The sequence below is a fragment of the Periplaneta americana genome, chromosome 8 (assembly GCF_040183065.1).
Source record: "Periplaneta americana isolate PAMFEO1 chromosome 8, P.americana_PAMFEO1_priV1, whole genome shotgun sequence".
In the NCBI taxonomy this organism is placed as follows: domain Eukaryota; kingdom Metazoa; phylum Arthropoda; class Insecta; order Blattodea; family Blattidae; genus Periplaneta; species Periplaneta americana.
Window position 1 is genome coordinate 154,641,435 of NC_091124.1, and position 14,337 is coordinate 154,655,771.

The following is a 14,337-nucleotide window of genomic DNA, read 5'->3' on the forward strand; positions in this document are numbered from 1 at the left end:
ACTGTCTTGTAGCACATTAGCATACATTATAGAGGGTGCATTAAAATTGTAAAATAACCAAAATCTGGATATTTAAACAAAATGTTGAAAATGTTTATTTCGATAGAGGCTTCAGTTCTTTTGTGCATATTATCACACTGTAGCCTATTGTACCTAATTCCAATTTCCTGTTTCGTCCTTCGTACCAGTAACTCATGTTATAATAATTCTGTACGTACTCTACTGGGTGTTCAGTTCAAAATGTGTCTTGGCTCGCTGTATGCCATCACGTGGCTAGCTGATGAGCCTAGAGAATTCAATCTTCCTACACTTCCGCAGCTCAGGTGTAAGAGGCAGAGAAGTTGGCTAGGAAGTACGGCGTTCATTCTGAAGAGTACGTACCGATACGTACGGTAACGCCGGTAGTGGCAGGAATGTGAACTGTTTGGAAATACGTACTGTCGGGATATGGGGAGAGGGTTAAGACGATTACTTACGTATTTGTTGACATTAACTTCGACGGTCAACATGGACACGGAGCATTTGATTTGTGTTGTGGAATGTTACCGTACGCAACCGATGATAACAAATACCCTACGTACGACTTGCCGGCGCAAAACACAGTTCGAACGAGGTTATGGTAGCACACAGACTGTACAGACCGCCATCTGTTGCTACGACGTTCAAGTTATACCGTACACGTTCTCAAGTTCAGATTGAAGAACGCCTTAAATAATAGGCAACTTCTCTAACATATAAGTTGAAACTCGCTTCAAATCGGTGACCCAACAACAGTGACGTCATGACACACTTTGAAATGAACACCCAGTATAACAGAGTACCTTACGTACTGTAAATTCAATCATCACTTCTGCCCGATCCGCACAGATAAATTTACTCAGACATGCTATCTACTGTCTGTCCAAGTGGTTATGTGACAGGGTCGTAGAAAGGGAGAAATGACGTAACAGTTAATTACTTACGAGGCCCTTTTATTAAATATTTTAAACAGTTGTATAATATTACGTAGACGTCCAATTACTAACAGCAAATATTTTCAAAACAGGACTAGGACGGTCCAGCAGAAGCGGGTGACGAAAATCGGGATGCGACGTAACCAAAAGGACGCACAGTACCTGTACGAAAATATGATTAAATAATTAACTCTCTTTTTTCACTGGAAAACGCGACCATATTTGTGTAACGTACTATACTCACTTAGTACTGTTTACTGTGACCGTAAGACGACTTTGCATATGCGGCCTTGGTTCTGTGCGGAAGATGGGTGGGAGTGAAGTACATTAAAAAAAAAACTCACGTACAATAAAAATTGAAGTAAAATAAAATGATGTTCCTGTATAAGTAGTAACATTAGCTGTTGCCAGAAATTCAAAAGAAGGATAGGAATGGCGTAGGAAGTTTTTAACAGAAGAGGGTGTATCTTCTGCGGACCTCTGGAAAAAGAACTAAGCAGGGACTAGTGAAGTATTTTGTGTGGAGTGTGGCATTGTGTGGGTGCGGAAACATGGACTTTACGACGAAGTGCAGAGAAACGACTGGAAGCATATGAAATGTGAATATGGAGAAAAATGGAGCGTGTGAAATTGACATACAAAATAAGAAATAAAACTGTGGTAAAAAAAAGTGGGTTAAGAAAGAATAAAGCTGTAACTGTTCAGGACGAGAAAAAGAAATTGGCTTATCACTGACTAAGAAGATGAACTGGACGGAATGGTGAACGGGAAAAAGTTCGGGGCAAAAGAAAATATCAAATTATACACTTTAAGATGGATCGCATGAGGAGACGAGAAAAAGGTGGAAAAGAGGGAAGATTGGGAACTGCTGGGTTTGCAGTGGAGGACCTGCCTTTGAGCAGAAACTATAGAGTTAACATAAAAAAATATGAACACTAAGAAAATGTTGTTATATATGCTCACTTACATGTATATATCTAGAATATTATTCTTTGCTGCTCGCAAAATCGGCTTAGGTGGGACAAAAGTGTTTTTGCCCGGGATCACGCTGAAAATTGGACGGATAACAACCCTAATCCAAGAGGAATTATAACCTAGGTTGCAGAGTACACTAATTAATAAATTTACACTTCTGTTTTCAAAGGACCATAAATTGCATGCACACAAAAAATTATATGTGAAAGTGATGTTCCATTGAACTTAATTCATTACCCTTTTAATAAATGCATGTCACTTTTTAAGTACAATAATGATTCACTTCCGTTGTACATGTTCTGCCTCCGCAATAATACTAATTCATCTCACATTGTGTGATGTACTTGAAATTACTTGCAGTCACGTCTTAATGTTTGTGTAATAAATTGCAAACAATCACAGTACAGAAGAATGACTCAATGAATCTATTCTGGTATCGCAACTCTTATTTCGTCTCTGTTTCGCCTGTTGTGTCGGATTATCCCAACATGTAACGTAACCTAATTGCATTGTCTGGGTCGGATTGTCGTGACGTATTTTGTGCGCATGCGTAGAAGGAAGTTACTTGCGCGGGCCGTCAAATGAAAATGAAGTGCCTCGAATACGTTCGAATCAGTGTTGTGTAGCAGTTGTACAGTGCTGGTTGTGTGAATAGTGGTGAAGCTCGTACTGACATCACATTAAATCATGACGGTAAGTGAGTGTGTGCGTGTGTGGGCGATGGAATCAAAGCCATCATATCTCGTTTTCCAACTTTCTACTCGTAAGTCTTAAGGGGAAAGCATTGTGATGACACGCCGTGATTCAGTTTCATCCGTGTGCCGCGCCGGTTTCTTACGCAGGTGAAATACTGAGAGAATTTAATTTATATCAGTGGCGGTTCGTGATATAATTTATAGGTCCTTGCAGTTAACTTATATCTATAAATGTTACATTCTAAAAACGGTCTTCAAATCATGCTACATAGATTTAAGGGGAGAGAACGGTATTTTTTTTTTCTTTTTACTTTTTTTTTCACTTTGATGTAAAATTTTATTTATTTTTTGTATGTAAAGAGCTCATGGCTATAGCAACTCAACCAAATATAAATATTTGAAAAAAAAAAAAAATGGGGCCCAGATTAAAAAAAAATGTACCCAATGCAGAATTTTAGCCTACTAAAAACCGATATATCTAAGCAATTTTTAAAGATAAATTGAAACAGTTTTTTACATTTTACTTGTAAAAGCATGCTCTACAAACTGTCTATAACAGAATTTTGATATTAGTCCCTAAAATTGTAAAATACCGGTAAACAATTAAAATTGAAACACACATTTTTTATTTATTTTTTTTTTCCAACAAACAGACATATTTTTAAAATGAAATCAATTAACAAAATTCTGTTACAGAGAAAAGTTTCCTAATAGTCTAGAGAATCTGTGTTCTAAATTTCATGCGTGTATTTTATTTCCTTTTTTTGCAAACAAACAGACATATTTTTAAAATGAAGTCAATTAGCAAAATTCTGTTACAGAGAAACGTTTCCTAACAGTCTAGAGAATGTGTGTTCTAAATTTCATGCATGTATCTTTAATAGTTCAGAAATTATATCCATTTTTGTCTGGCAGTGTAGCAAAAAAATGAAGTTACCTGAAACAACAATCAAAGGGGCGTGTCATTTAAAAACCTAGAGCGCAGGAACTTCAAAAATGGTGTCTCAACATCCGATAAGGGTAAAAATACCCACAAAATGTTGTGAAATGTGTTGCACACATATCACAGCGTGTTTTAAAGAAATCATTTTTTTAATTTACTCATTTTTTACCAAAAAATACCGTCCTCTCCCCTTAACTGCGGCAAACAAAAATAAGTAGCGAAATGTGATGAAGGAGGTTTCTTTTTATAATCAAATTATGAATAAAACATAACTATGTGCAGTATCAGCTGTTATTAAAATAAAATAAGCAATTAAAATACTACGTAATACTTTACACATATTACTAAGTGTCTTCTTTGAAAACACTTAGTCGTATTTGAAAATGGGAATCCATTCTACATTCTTTGCTATGAGCGAACTTATCAATAACTTTCTGGTTGAAATTGGAAATGTTTTTGGTAAAGTTTTTTTACACTGAAATATTTCCAATGTCGAATGCTTCTCATGTCTCATGGTATGTCTTACAAATGTTTTTATCCTCTGCAATGCAAAAACACACTCAACGTAAAGGTTACATACCGAGTGCCACCACCATTCGGAGCACACAGCTTAACGACTCCTTTTGTGAAATAGATGTGCGCGCGCGAGAAACTAGTGAGAATTCCGATCGCCAGCTGGGTGACAGGCCAATTACCACACCTCTCGGACTGAATGGGAACTAATATTTTGTCACTGTTACACGAATCACTGTTGAAAAGAAAAATAATTGAAATGCTGTTGCGAAAAGTAACCATTCAACCTCGATTCAATAAAAATAATATAATTATGATGGTAGTAAATGTGGTGATTGTGCAAAGCTGAAATCAGGCTCGAAACCGCCACTGGTTTGCAGTATACAATATTACGAATATATTTGATTTCGCATGTGATTTAGTAGTCAAACATATGTCTCGGATTTATGTGTAAAATATCTGTTTAATATAGTAGGCCTATATGAAAAACTACATTTTTGCCTTGGTAGATAATTTCACATTAATTTGATTCTGCATGCAAATATTTCAATTGAAAAATAGGCTTCAAGCATAATTTATTCTTGAAGTAAAATCCGCACTTTTTTGCTTATCTTTTCAAAGGTCAGATGTATGAAAAATTCACATTTTCTTCACTGTAATTTGTACTGGAAAAGTAATCTTACGTTTGTTTTTTGTGTGGTTTAGATAAATCCTGCAATCTTACTTTTTTTCTGTTTCTGTAATGTGTGATTAGCGGTAAAATTTTGTGCACTAAAAAGAACATTTTCTCTCTATAAAACATTCTTGAGAAATAAATGTAAAAGTTTCATCAAAGAAATCTCAAATTAATTTTCAGCAACAACACGAAAATAAAATTTAATGACATAAAATACATCAGTATTTATGTTGCATAAAAATCCGCGGTCCATTTGTGTAATTATAGCTTAAAAATATTATTAGGTTCGGGAAACAGATTTAACTCTATGCAAAATGGAAGCTTTACAATAATCTCTTAGCAATGCTATTATGTTGGCCTATTTAAGTTTGTGGTTGCTAGCATATGGATTATACATTTATACTATGGCCTTCGTTTACATATTTACAGATAAGCAGTACTTTTATCCATTTATTTTATCTTAAATTTTCATTGAGTTCGAAGTTTGATATTCAGGTCGAAACTGGATGAATTTAGTATTTAATGTGACTTAAATTCTACATGGGACTTCTGACAAGAAAACAATCTCATAAAAATGTTTAATGTCACACAACTTTCACTACGTCATAATATTAATTTAATAACGTCATTACTGTGAGAAAGTTAACTCACACTATAGATAGTCAAAAGAATGTATAGACTGAATCGAAACAAATTCCAGCCGATGATCATTTTCTTACACAATACAATAGTTTTCAACTCAATATCTTTGATTTCAACTGCGATAAATAGTGTCAATATATCCAATTTGGCATTATTATTTTCTAAGATTTCGAATTTTGTGCATCATAACTGCTAAACTGTGAACTGCGCTTGCCGCTTACCGCTCATCTGTCGACGAAATAGTGTATAGCGACCATTTCGAGATCAGCGGACTTCATTGAAAGTCTAATTCGTTTTAAGTTTGGATTATTTTTATAACCTCAGGAGAGAAATATTATTTAGGGGTAGAAAACCCTGAAGCTTTTCCCTTTATTTGAACTGAAATGATAATTTTGACGTAATTGTGCTAAAATTATAAGAGGCTTATGAATTTACGAATAGAAGATAAGTCAAATTCCCTACAATTAATTATCAGAATTTGTGTGTAATTTACATGGCAGCGTTTATTTCTCTCTGCAAAAATTTGTTCTAATTTAATTTATATTTGAGAGTATCGGGCATAAAAATGGTAACTGACATTTTGGTCAAAAATGAGATACGTAGCGTATAATATGGTATTTTACATTCTGCGAATAATGCAGTAGTTAGTTTTCAAACATCTCAACAGATGGTAGAAGTATACAGATTTTACTTTCCTGGTAACTATACAAACTGTTGTATGTATAAATGTTTACCTACCTAATAACTTCAAAACATTAAAACGTCACTTACCATGTTTTACTCCCGAACCTCCCATTTTTCTGTTTTAATAGCATTATTAAATAACCATCTTACTCTGAGTTACAGTTTTAAGTTTATTGAATTAATTCAACCACAGAAACGCTGTCCTTGAGGATGCAGTGCCCTGTATTTCAATACATTAGGGATCAAAACTTATTTTGTATACATGCCTCCGCTAGTAGTAGTGGCAGTAGTAGTAGTAGTAGTAGTAGTAGTAGTAGTAGTAGTGCAAGTAGTAGTAGTAGTAGTAGTAGTAGTAGTAGTTCAGGTAGTAGCAGTAGTAGAGTAACAGTAGTATACAGCGTTCCCCAGGAAACAGGTTTCGCTCAGGGAGATGCTGCAGACCGTTTACTATTATAGACCGAACGCGATTGCCAGGGAAATAGTGTGTACATTTCACCTGAATCGATCGTAGGAAGATTTTGTGTTGTTTAGTATGGATAGATAACACAGGCTGAAGGGACGCCAAGTTCAGATATTAGTATACAGCTGACTTCCATTCAGTGAAATTCAGTTAATTTCTTTGCAATTCAGTAAACATTAGAACAGCGAATCCTCATTTAGAATACGTATATTACGAAGAAAGCATACAAAAAGTGTCGTGTTATATTTCTTCGGAAATGTCTAGCGTTCAACAACCATCTGATTCAACAATCCAGAATTTAGTGAAAAACAGAGAAACTGGTCTATATTAAATAAAATCGAAGGCTGATAAATCGCGTTCTTAATGTAGAAAAATTCCATGACATAGGCTACAGATTATAACAATCTCCCACTTAGGGGAGAGTTGCCGAATTTGGACCGCAGTTGTATTTCCATATATAGAAGTATTTCAAACATTTCAGATGGCACCACTGCTTGCTAACGCTGCCTAAGGTACTCATCTTGAAGTTCAGTGAGCTGCAGCTATCTTAGCGAATAGGATTGCCGTTAATGTGTTTTGGTGTTTTCGCTTACAATTTTCACGCTACGGATCTTAAGCTTCTATATTCAGTAGGAGTAAGTAATAGAAATTTCTATACTATACATTCCAAGTGTTTTTCATTAGCTACAATCTACGTGTTTTAAAACTAGTTTTTAATTTCATGTGTTTGTTTAGTGTCATCTGTTTGCATAAGTGAACAAGTTGCCTAGGTTGGACCTCTGCGCGTTGCCTGGATTGGACGGTCCAATTTAGGAAACTGTTAGTTTTTTTTCAACATGAATATAAAGTATTATATTATGGTCAACGCTAAGAAAAAGTAGCATATTGGGGGATCCTGTGTCTTTATGTTTCCAAGATATCAAAAAGGGGAACCTACCAGAAATGAAATGATACTTTGAAGATGGCGGTAGCAGCATAAAGAAATGGTGACTATGGACTCAACGAGCGTGCTCGCGTATATGGAGTGCCATAGGGACAGTGGTATCCAGTTTTCCGACCTGCTGAAAAAAAACTGTCGATGTGAATGGTATCACAGCAAATACTGTGTTCAACGTTGACGAATCTGGATATACAACGGTGCAAAAGAGGCAACAGAAAGTTATAGCTCAGAAAGAGAAACACCAAGTTGGAGCCGTAAGTGGTGAAAGAGGTGTAAACACGACCGACAGTAGTCTGTGTTGTCAATGCGGTGGGGTTCTTTATACTGCCACTGGTAACTTTCAAACGCAAGAGGAAATCATGTCACCTTTTTATTTTTTATGTCTACGTTTCCTTCATCACAGGAGTTTCCTGGCCAAACAGGGACTTTCCAATTCTATGTAACATTTTTGCATTTTTTTTTTTTTTTACTTTTCTATGAGTCTTCCTCTAATTTTGAAATAGGCTATGTAACCGAGACAACCAACTAATATAAAACTAATTCAGTGCAAAGAGAAATATTCTGAGTGTAACAATCAGCTTGAATGCAATAGTGTTTCTGTGATTAATTTATCTTGTTTTTCTTTAATTTTTCATCAAAGTTCAGAGAATTGTGTAACTTCTTTCACCAAATGTTAATATCTGATACATTTTTAACGTAAAATTTGGTGAATTAAAGATATTTATAATAAATACCCTTCTTCTACTTATTTGTTTACTATTAGTAATGTATTTTTGCAAGGTCCAAGTTGGGACACTATAAGTCCAAATTAGGCAACCGGTTTCCCAATTTGGACCGTTTCCATGATTTTGGTTTTACCTTTTTATATTTATTAGGAATTGTGTAATTTAAAATATAACACTATAGGATGAAAGTACATGGAATGTAGAATGTACTAGAACATATTTTGATTTAATTTAATCATTATTAAAGACATGGGATTAAAAAACAAAAAACTGGTCCAATATAGGCAACCTTCCCCTATTAAAAATTTAAGCCGTAGCCTGGTACATCTGTAATCTATTGTATAATGCATGCGTTCGATTTATTTGCAACGTCCGTAGATCTGACCGTATCACACCTTCACTAAATATGCTGCCCTGGGTCCGTCTCAAAGAGCGAAGAACTATTCACTCTCTCACTTTACTCGTCAATATTCTTCAAACCTCTAACCCTAGCTACCTAGTTTCTCGTTTTCAACATTTGTCCTCATATCACGAAATAGATACTCGCTCACAACACCATATCACACTCTCCATTCCTAAACACAGAACATCCTTCTACTCTTCATCTTTCACCGTCTCTGCAGCTCATTTCTGGAACTCTCTACCACAACATGTCAGGGACTGTCGGACATTGTCTAGTTTCAAAAATAAATTAAAATTGCACTTTTTGAATTAGATTCCTTTCAGTTATAAGCCCCTTTCTCTGCCATAGTTTTGTAAAAATATAGGCTATATATTTCTTTTTCCTTCCTTTCCCCTTTTTGTTCTCTTTATCAGCCGATGAATTTATTATCATAGCCTTTTTATAGTGAATGTTTTTTAATTTTCGTATTTCTTTTCTTTTTTATTATTATTTTATTACATCCCATTTTGATATATTCTTCCTTACGTTTTTCCATATTAACCATTTGTACTAAATGAGTTGCTTTCACTATATTCCAATGTATTTTACTTTCTTTTTTTTTCTATTATGGTATTATTTTCATGTTGTTTAATGTCGATTTTATTATGCTATTATTATTATTATTATTATTTCTTTTTTTTTTTTTTGTAATATGTTAGTATTCTGTTCTTTAACTTTTTGTTAAATTTTAACTGCTTGTATACTTTGTAACCTGGTAGAGTGTAAGAAAAGGCCCTATGGCCTTAACTCTGCCAGTATAAATAAAGAATTATTATTATTATTATTATTGTTATTATTTTTTTTTCTAATATGTTAATATTCTGTTCTTTAACTTTTTGTTAAATTTTAACTGCTTGTATACTTTGTAACCTGGTAGAGTGTAAGAGAAGGCTCTATGGCCTTAACTCTGCCAGTATAAGTAAAGAATTATTATTATTATTATTATTATTATTATTATTATTATTATTATTATAATTCGCGACATTTTATTGCCGAAAATTGACTCTTCGAGTCATAGCTAAGTGGGTGGATATACTAAGCGAAACCTGATTCCAGACATACACCCGTTAGTAGTAGTAGTAGTAGTAGTAGTAGTAGTAGTAGTAGTAGTAGTAGTAGTAGTAGTAGTAGTAGTAGTATTTCACTTAACGACGTTGTCAACACTACAAAAGATATGCAGCGTCAAAATTCAACGTGGGCGAGAGTGGGCAACATTATTTCCTGGAGCCTTTATCAGAGACAGAGTTCTTTCAGCTCCCAGCTTTACTTTCCTCCAAGAAGAATACATGCTAAGGACTTCATCCCGCCTTAAAATCCATTGTTGTCTTCCCGGTTTTAATCCGCGAACTTCGTATTCAGCTATTAGCATGGTAACACTAGACCAGGAAAGGACGACTGCACTCAATATCCGCTTTAATACAACATCTATGTAATAAAGATGTTAAGGTTCACTTCAGCTTTCAGAGCAAACGCATTTCGTCAGGACATAGTTTCGACAAGTTTCTCAATCGCTGGTGTAATCACTACAATTAATATCACCCTCAGCACCATTATGATCATCACCACCAGTACCAGCACTGTAGCTGATATTTCCGCCGCCATCACTATCATAACCTTTCATCATTGTCATAACTTATCTCTATCATAACAACTACCATCATCACAACAACAATCATCATTACAACCATAATTATCATCACCACGGCCATCACCGCCACTACCACACAATAGTCACATTTTGAAATTCATGTGACGTGTTTCTAAAAAATTGGTCACTTAGTGGACATACTGCATTGTTTTCAAGAATAAAAAATACTTCACCTGACAAATCAACAAGGTATTATATTAGGCGGAAAATTTGTCCCAAGTATACAAAGAAATTACGTATGTCTGAATTTAAATATTTCCCTTGTTTTCTTCTTTGCAGTCCTTGTCAGTGATTCTATGTAACAAATAATTTAGATAAGGCTACTTGACTACAATATTTGTTCACTATACTAGCTGTAACAAAGTCCAGTCAGTTACGGTACAATTCTGACATTCATAGACGACATCTTTTAACAATCCTGGTAGGGAAAGCGGCACGGATTTGCTTCATGCTGTTAATATTTGCCAAATAACCATTGAATAATTTTGAAATATGTCTGTGGTTTGCAAGAGCGTTAATGAAGAAATAAGTACAATTAAAACATATCTAACTTGAGAATTGTCTACAAACAGGGACTCGGAAAAATTAAATTGAAATATATTAGAATTGACACTTAGAAACTTGAAATTAAGAGGTAGTGTCATGTGTTTATAAAATTTATCCAAAAAGTGAAACAAACGTTTAAATAAAATTTAAATTTACATTTAATAGACTAGGTTTTGCAGTAATAATTGAAAATTACGAAAAGATTGTACGGTACAAAATTAATTGACATTTGTTTCAATCAAAAGAATGTCTTAAGAAAGAGAATAAGTCAATTAAGAATTCACTATAAAATAAAATGTATTCCCGTAGTGAACAAATCGAGATAAAAACTGGAACAAAGATATTGACGTCAACACTTTATTTACAATGACTGTGATAATTTCTTATGATATTCAGAACAAGTCAAGTCATATTGTTTTTCATACAGTAGTCTTTCTAAGCTTTTAAGATCCTGTGCATGAATTAAATTTTTGTGCTATGTACTGTATTTTAAAAGTTCGCATTTGTGTGATACCAAGGTCTATGGCTCTTAGTCGACGGTCTTTCGCCGAGCCGAACTGAGTTCGATCCCCGGCAATACCAGTGAACTTTATGTTAGGCAAGTGGCTCTGGGATAGGTTTCCTCCGAAAACTTAGGCTCCTACTACCAATACATTCCACCATTGCTCCGTCATAATTAATATATCACTGGCCTAGAGGTGTACGACAGCCTGACCATCCCGTACAGATTATTCCATCGATCATTTGAAGGGGCTTCATACTTCAACGACTTCAAGTGGCGAAAACAGGACTGAGAATTATGGATCCATGTAAAGTAGAACGCCCTAGGATTAATTCATTTTATCGAAGTTAATATAAACTTAAATGTCTGTAATCTTTCCCTGTAAAGAATTCACAAGCGCTTGATACATTTTTTGTACAAGTTTAATAAACTATTTTGCGCAAAGAGATGACTAATATCGTGATTTCTTTCGGTTCATTTGAAAAATTTCCAATAAAATTAGATCTAATATCATCACCATGATCATCACAATAACCTATTTTCAAGGACTGGACACTTTCGTTCGTTTCACCCTCACCCTTGTGGGAATTTTAAACCAGTGTTAGCTACAATTAGTTGAAGTCTGATCATGTCATTGGTGTATGAAATATGGCAAAGGATACACGTCCTGTCCCAATTGGGAGAACATAAACTCCCAGAAACGCGTGAACTACAGCGGAACAGCGGCGAACATGTTATGCTCTAACATCTTAAAATTAGGGACAGATATACTTTACAGCAGTAAGATTATACAAATCACCAGAGTGACATATAATAGATTTGATACAGATTCGGAATATTACTAAATTTGTTCCTAAATAATGGCGGGATACAACAATATGTACCTTTTAATGAGAGCGAAAACTGCTTGTTTGACACCCCTGCGGATTCTTCATGCAATTGTCTCAACTCAAGGTCTTGGGAATTTGCCACCGGAGCTATTAAAATGTAGTTGGGCCTTCGTACAGACCTTTGCTCAGGGAATGCCTCACGCTCGAGATAAAACTGTTGTTTTCCTTCTGTTCAAGTAGGCAGGGATCTCCTTCACTAGTGGTGTGTGCAACCTTCTCGTGCTCATGGACAGCGAACTGAAAGGTACACATAATAAAGACCGCTAACTAAAGCAACGTAAAACAAAGGGCACACAGTGCCTCTGTACAAAATAATTGTACACTGTACACTTTATGCCTTAAATCGAACATGGATTCTCTGCAATTTTAGTCGAAAACACTACTACTCGAATCACAACTTAATAGTCCATTAATAATAATAATAATAATAATAATAATAATAATAATAATAATAATAATAATACTATTATTATTATTATTATTATTATTATTATTATTATTAACTTATTATCCAATTCAGGCAATTCGAATCGTTGTAATATCGACTGTAACTAGAGATTAGGACGAAACCTGTCTCACAACTATTGCAACACATAACAATTTTGAAAACATAAAACTCCTCTTATCTTCGCAAATTGTTGTATAAGAAAATTATGCGTTTGAATGTACTACTGCGGGCGTTGGATAGCAACAACAAATTATACTATTATGTTATAGAATATTATATTATGTTCAAGACTTAGAAGAGGAATAGTCTAATAATAATAATAATAATAATAATAATAATAATAAACTAATTTTACTCAAGGAATAATAAGGTACCTAAGGGTATTAAGGCCCAGCATGTTATAAGGCTCACTACCTAGCTTTGCCATTAGTTATACACTTTTGCAAAAGAGAGCAACAGCTCTTAAGATCTATTCCTTTTTACATTCGCGTGAGGTATATAAGAAATTAGATTCTCGTTCTTGTTTGTAGTTGGTTGGTGGCAACAAGTTATGTGTGATTATTTCTGCTTTCTTCATAAAATTCTGCAAAATTTAAGTTGATATTTAATCGTTTTACTATGTGTTATGAATATAATATTAAATGCACGTTGTTGTGTAAACATTAAGAAGTTTGGGGCTACCGTAAAGCTTTCGCTAATGAGCATATGAGCACTCCATAAATTAAAATTGGCGCGAACAGAGCAGGAAATAAGGCCCATGAAATAAATACGTGGAAACGCCCACAAGTTCATAGAAGTCCCTGAACTATAAAGTTCAAACTCTGAAGCGCAATCTTTTTTTTGCAAGAAATGAAACAAACGAAAGACTTACAATCCCTAATGCAGATGAACCATCAATTTCAGAATTTATAAACATCCAAGGGACGCGGATGTGTTCCGTCTGCGAAGAAAATTGTTGTAGATATACATGTGTGTGTCTCTTGTGAATGTTGGGTGCACGATGAAATGTAGGTCTCACTGAGGAAAAAATTGAAGACTTTGTGTGTCCAAATTATGTTCAATACTTATATTCTTCATTGTGAACCTTATTATCTGTCACAGCAGGATATAAGGCCCAGTGACATGATGTTAATTTTTACTGCTCACAGCATTTATATGTCTGTTTGAATATTTATTTGAAGTTAAATATTATAGGAGAACTATAAAAGTATGCTAGTCCATTATTTAAAAAATTGCTAAACGTCTCCATTTCAAATAAATAACGTTTTATTTCTTAGGTGGGCCTTATTACCCCCGGTTACCTTAGTTATTCTAAAATGTTTATAAATTGAGACATAAAAGCTAGTATTATTTCAAGAAAATATCAAACGGTATTTTAAGCACAAAAAATATAATTACAAGTTCATTGAACCACTAATTTTGTTTTGAAAAGTGAAAATGCTACAAATACTACGTGTTGTATTTTTTGTAGTTTTAATCAGTTGAACAACGTAGAAAAGAACAATGCTAAGCACAATGAAATGAATGCTATTACATATAAAATGAACTTATCAAAAGCTCGAACGCATAATAAGATTAGGATTCTTTTAACAGTAATAGCATAACTACAAATACACTTTAAATGTTTTTTTCTGATTGTAATAGTTGTAATTGTA

At 34.3% G+C, this 14,337-nt stretch overlaps 1 protein-coding gene across 2 annotated transcripts in view; it reads left to right on the forward strand.

Annotated features, from left to right (window-relative positions):
• The first annotated feature begins 2,471 nt into the window (after positions 1-2,471).
• LOC138705163 (uncharacterized) overlaps positions 2,472-14,337 on the forward strand; it is a 42,473-nt gene continuing 30,607 nt past the window's right edge. Inside the window, exon 1 of one of the 2 annotated variants that reach the window (XM_069833833.1) lies at positions 2,472-2,621. In XM_069833833.1, coding sequence (XP_069689934.1) covers positions 2,616-2,621 — 6 coding nt within the window. In that variant the 5' untranslated portion in view covers positions 2,472-2,615. Of the gene's footprint in view, positions 2,622-12,457; positions 12,479-14,337 lie in introns of those variants that run through there. The other variant, XR_011333646.1, reaches the window with a different exon arrangement.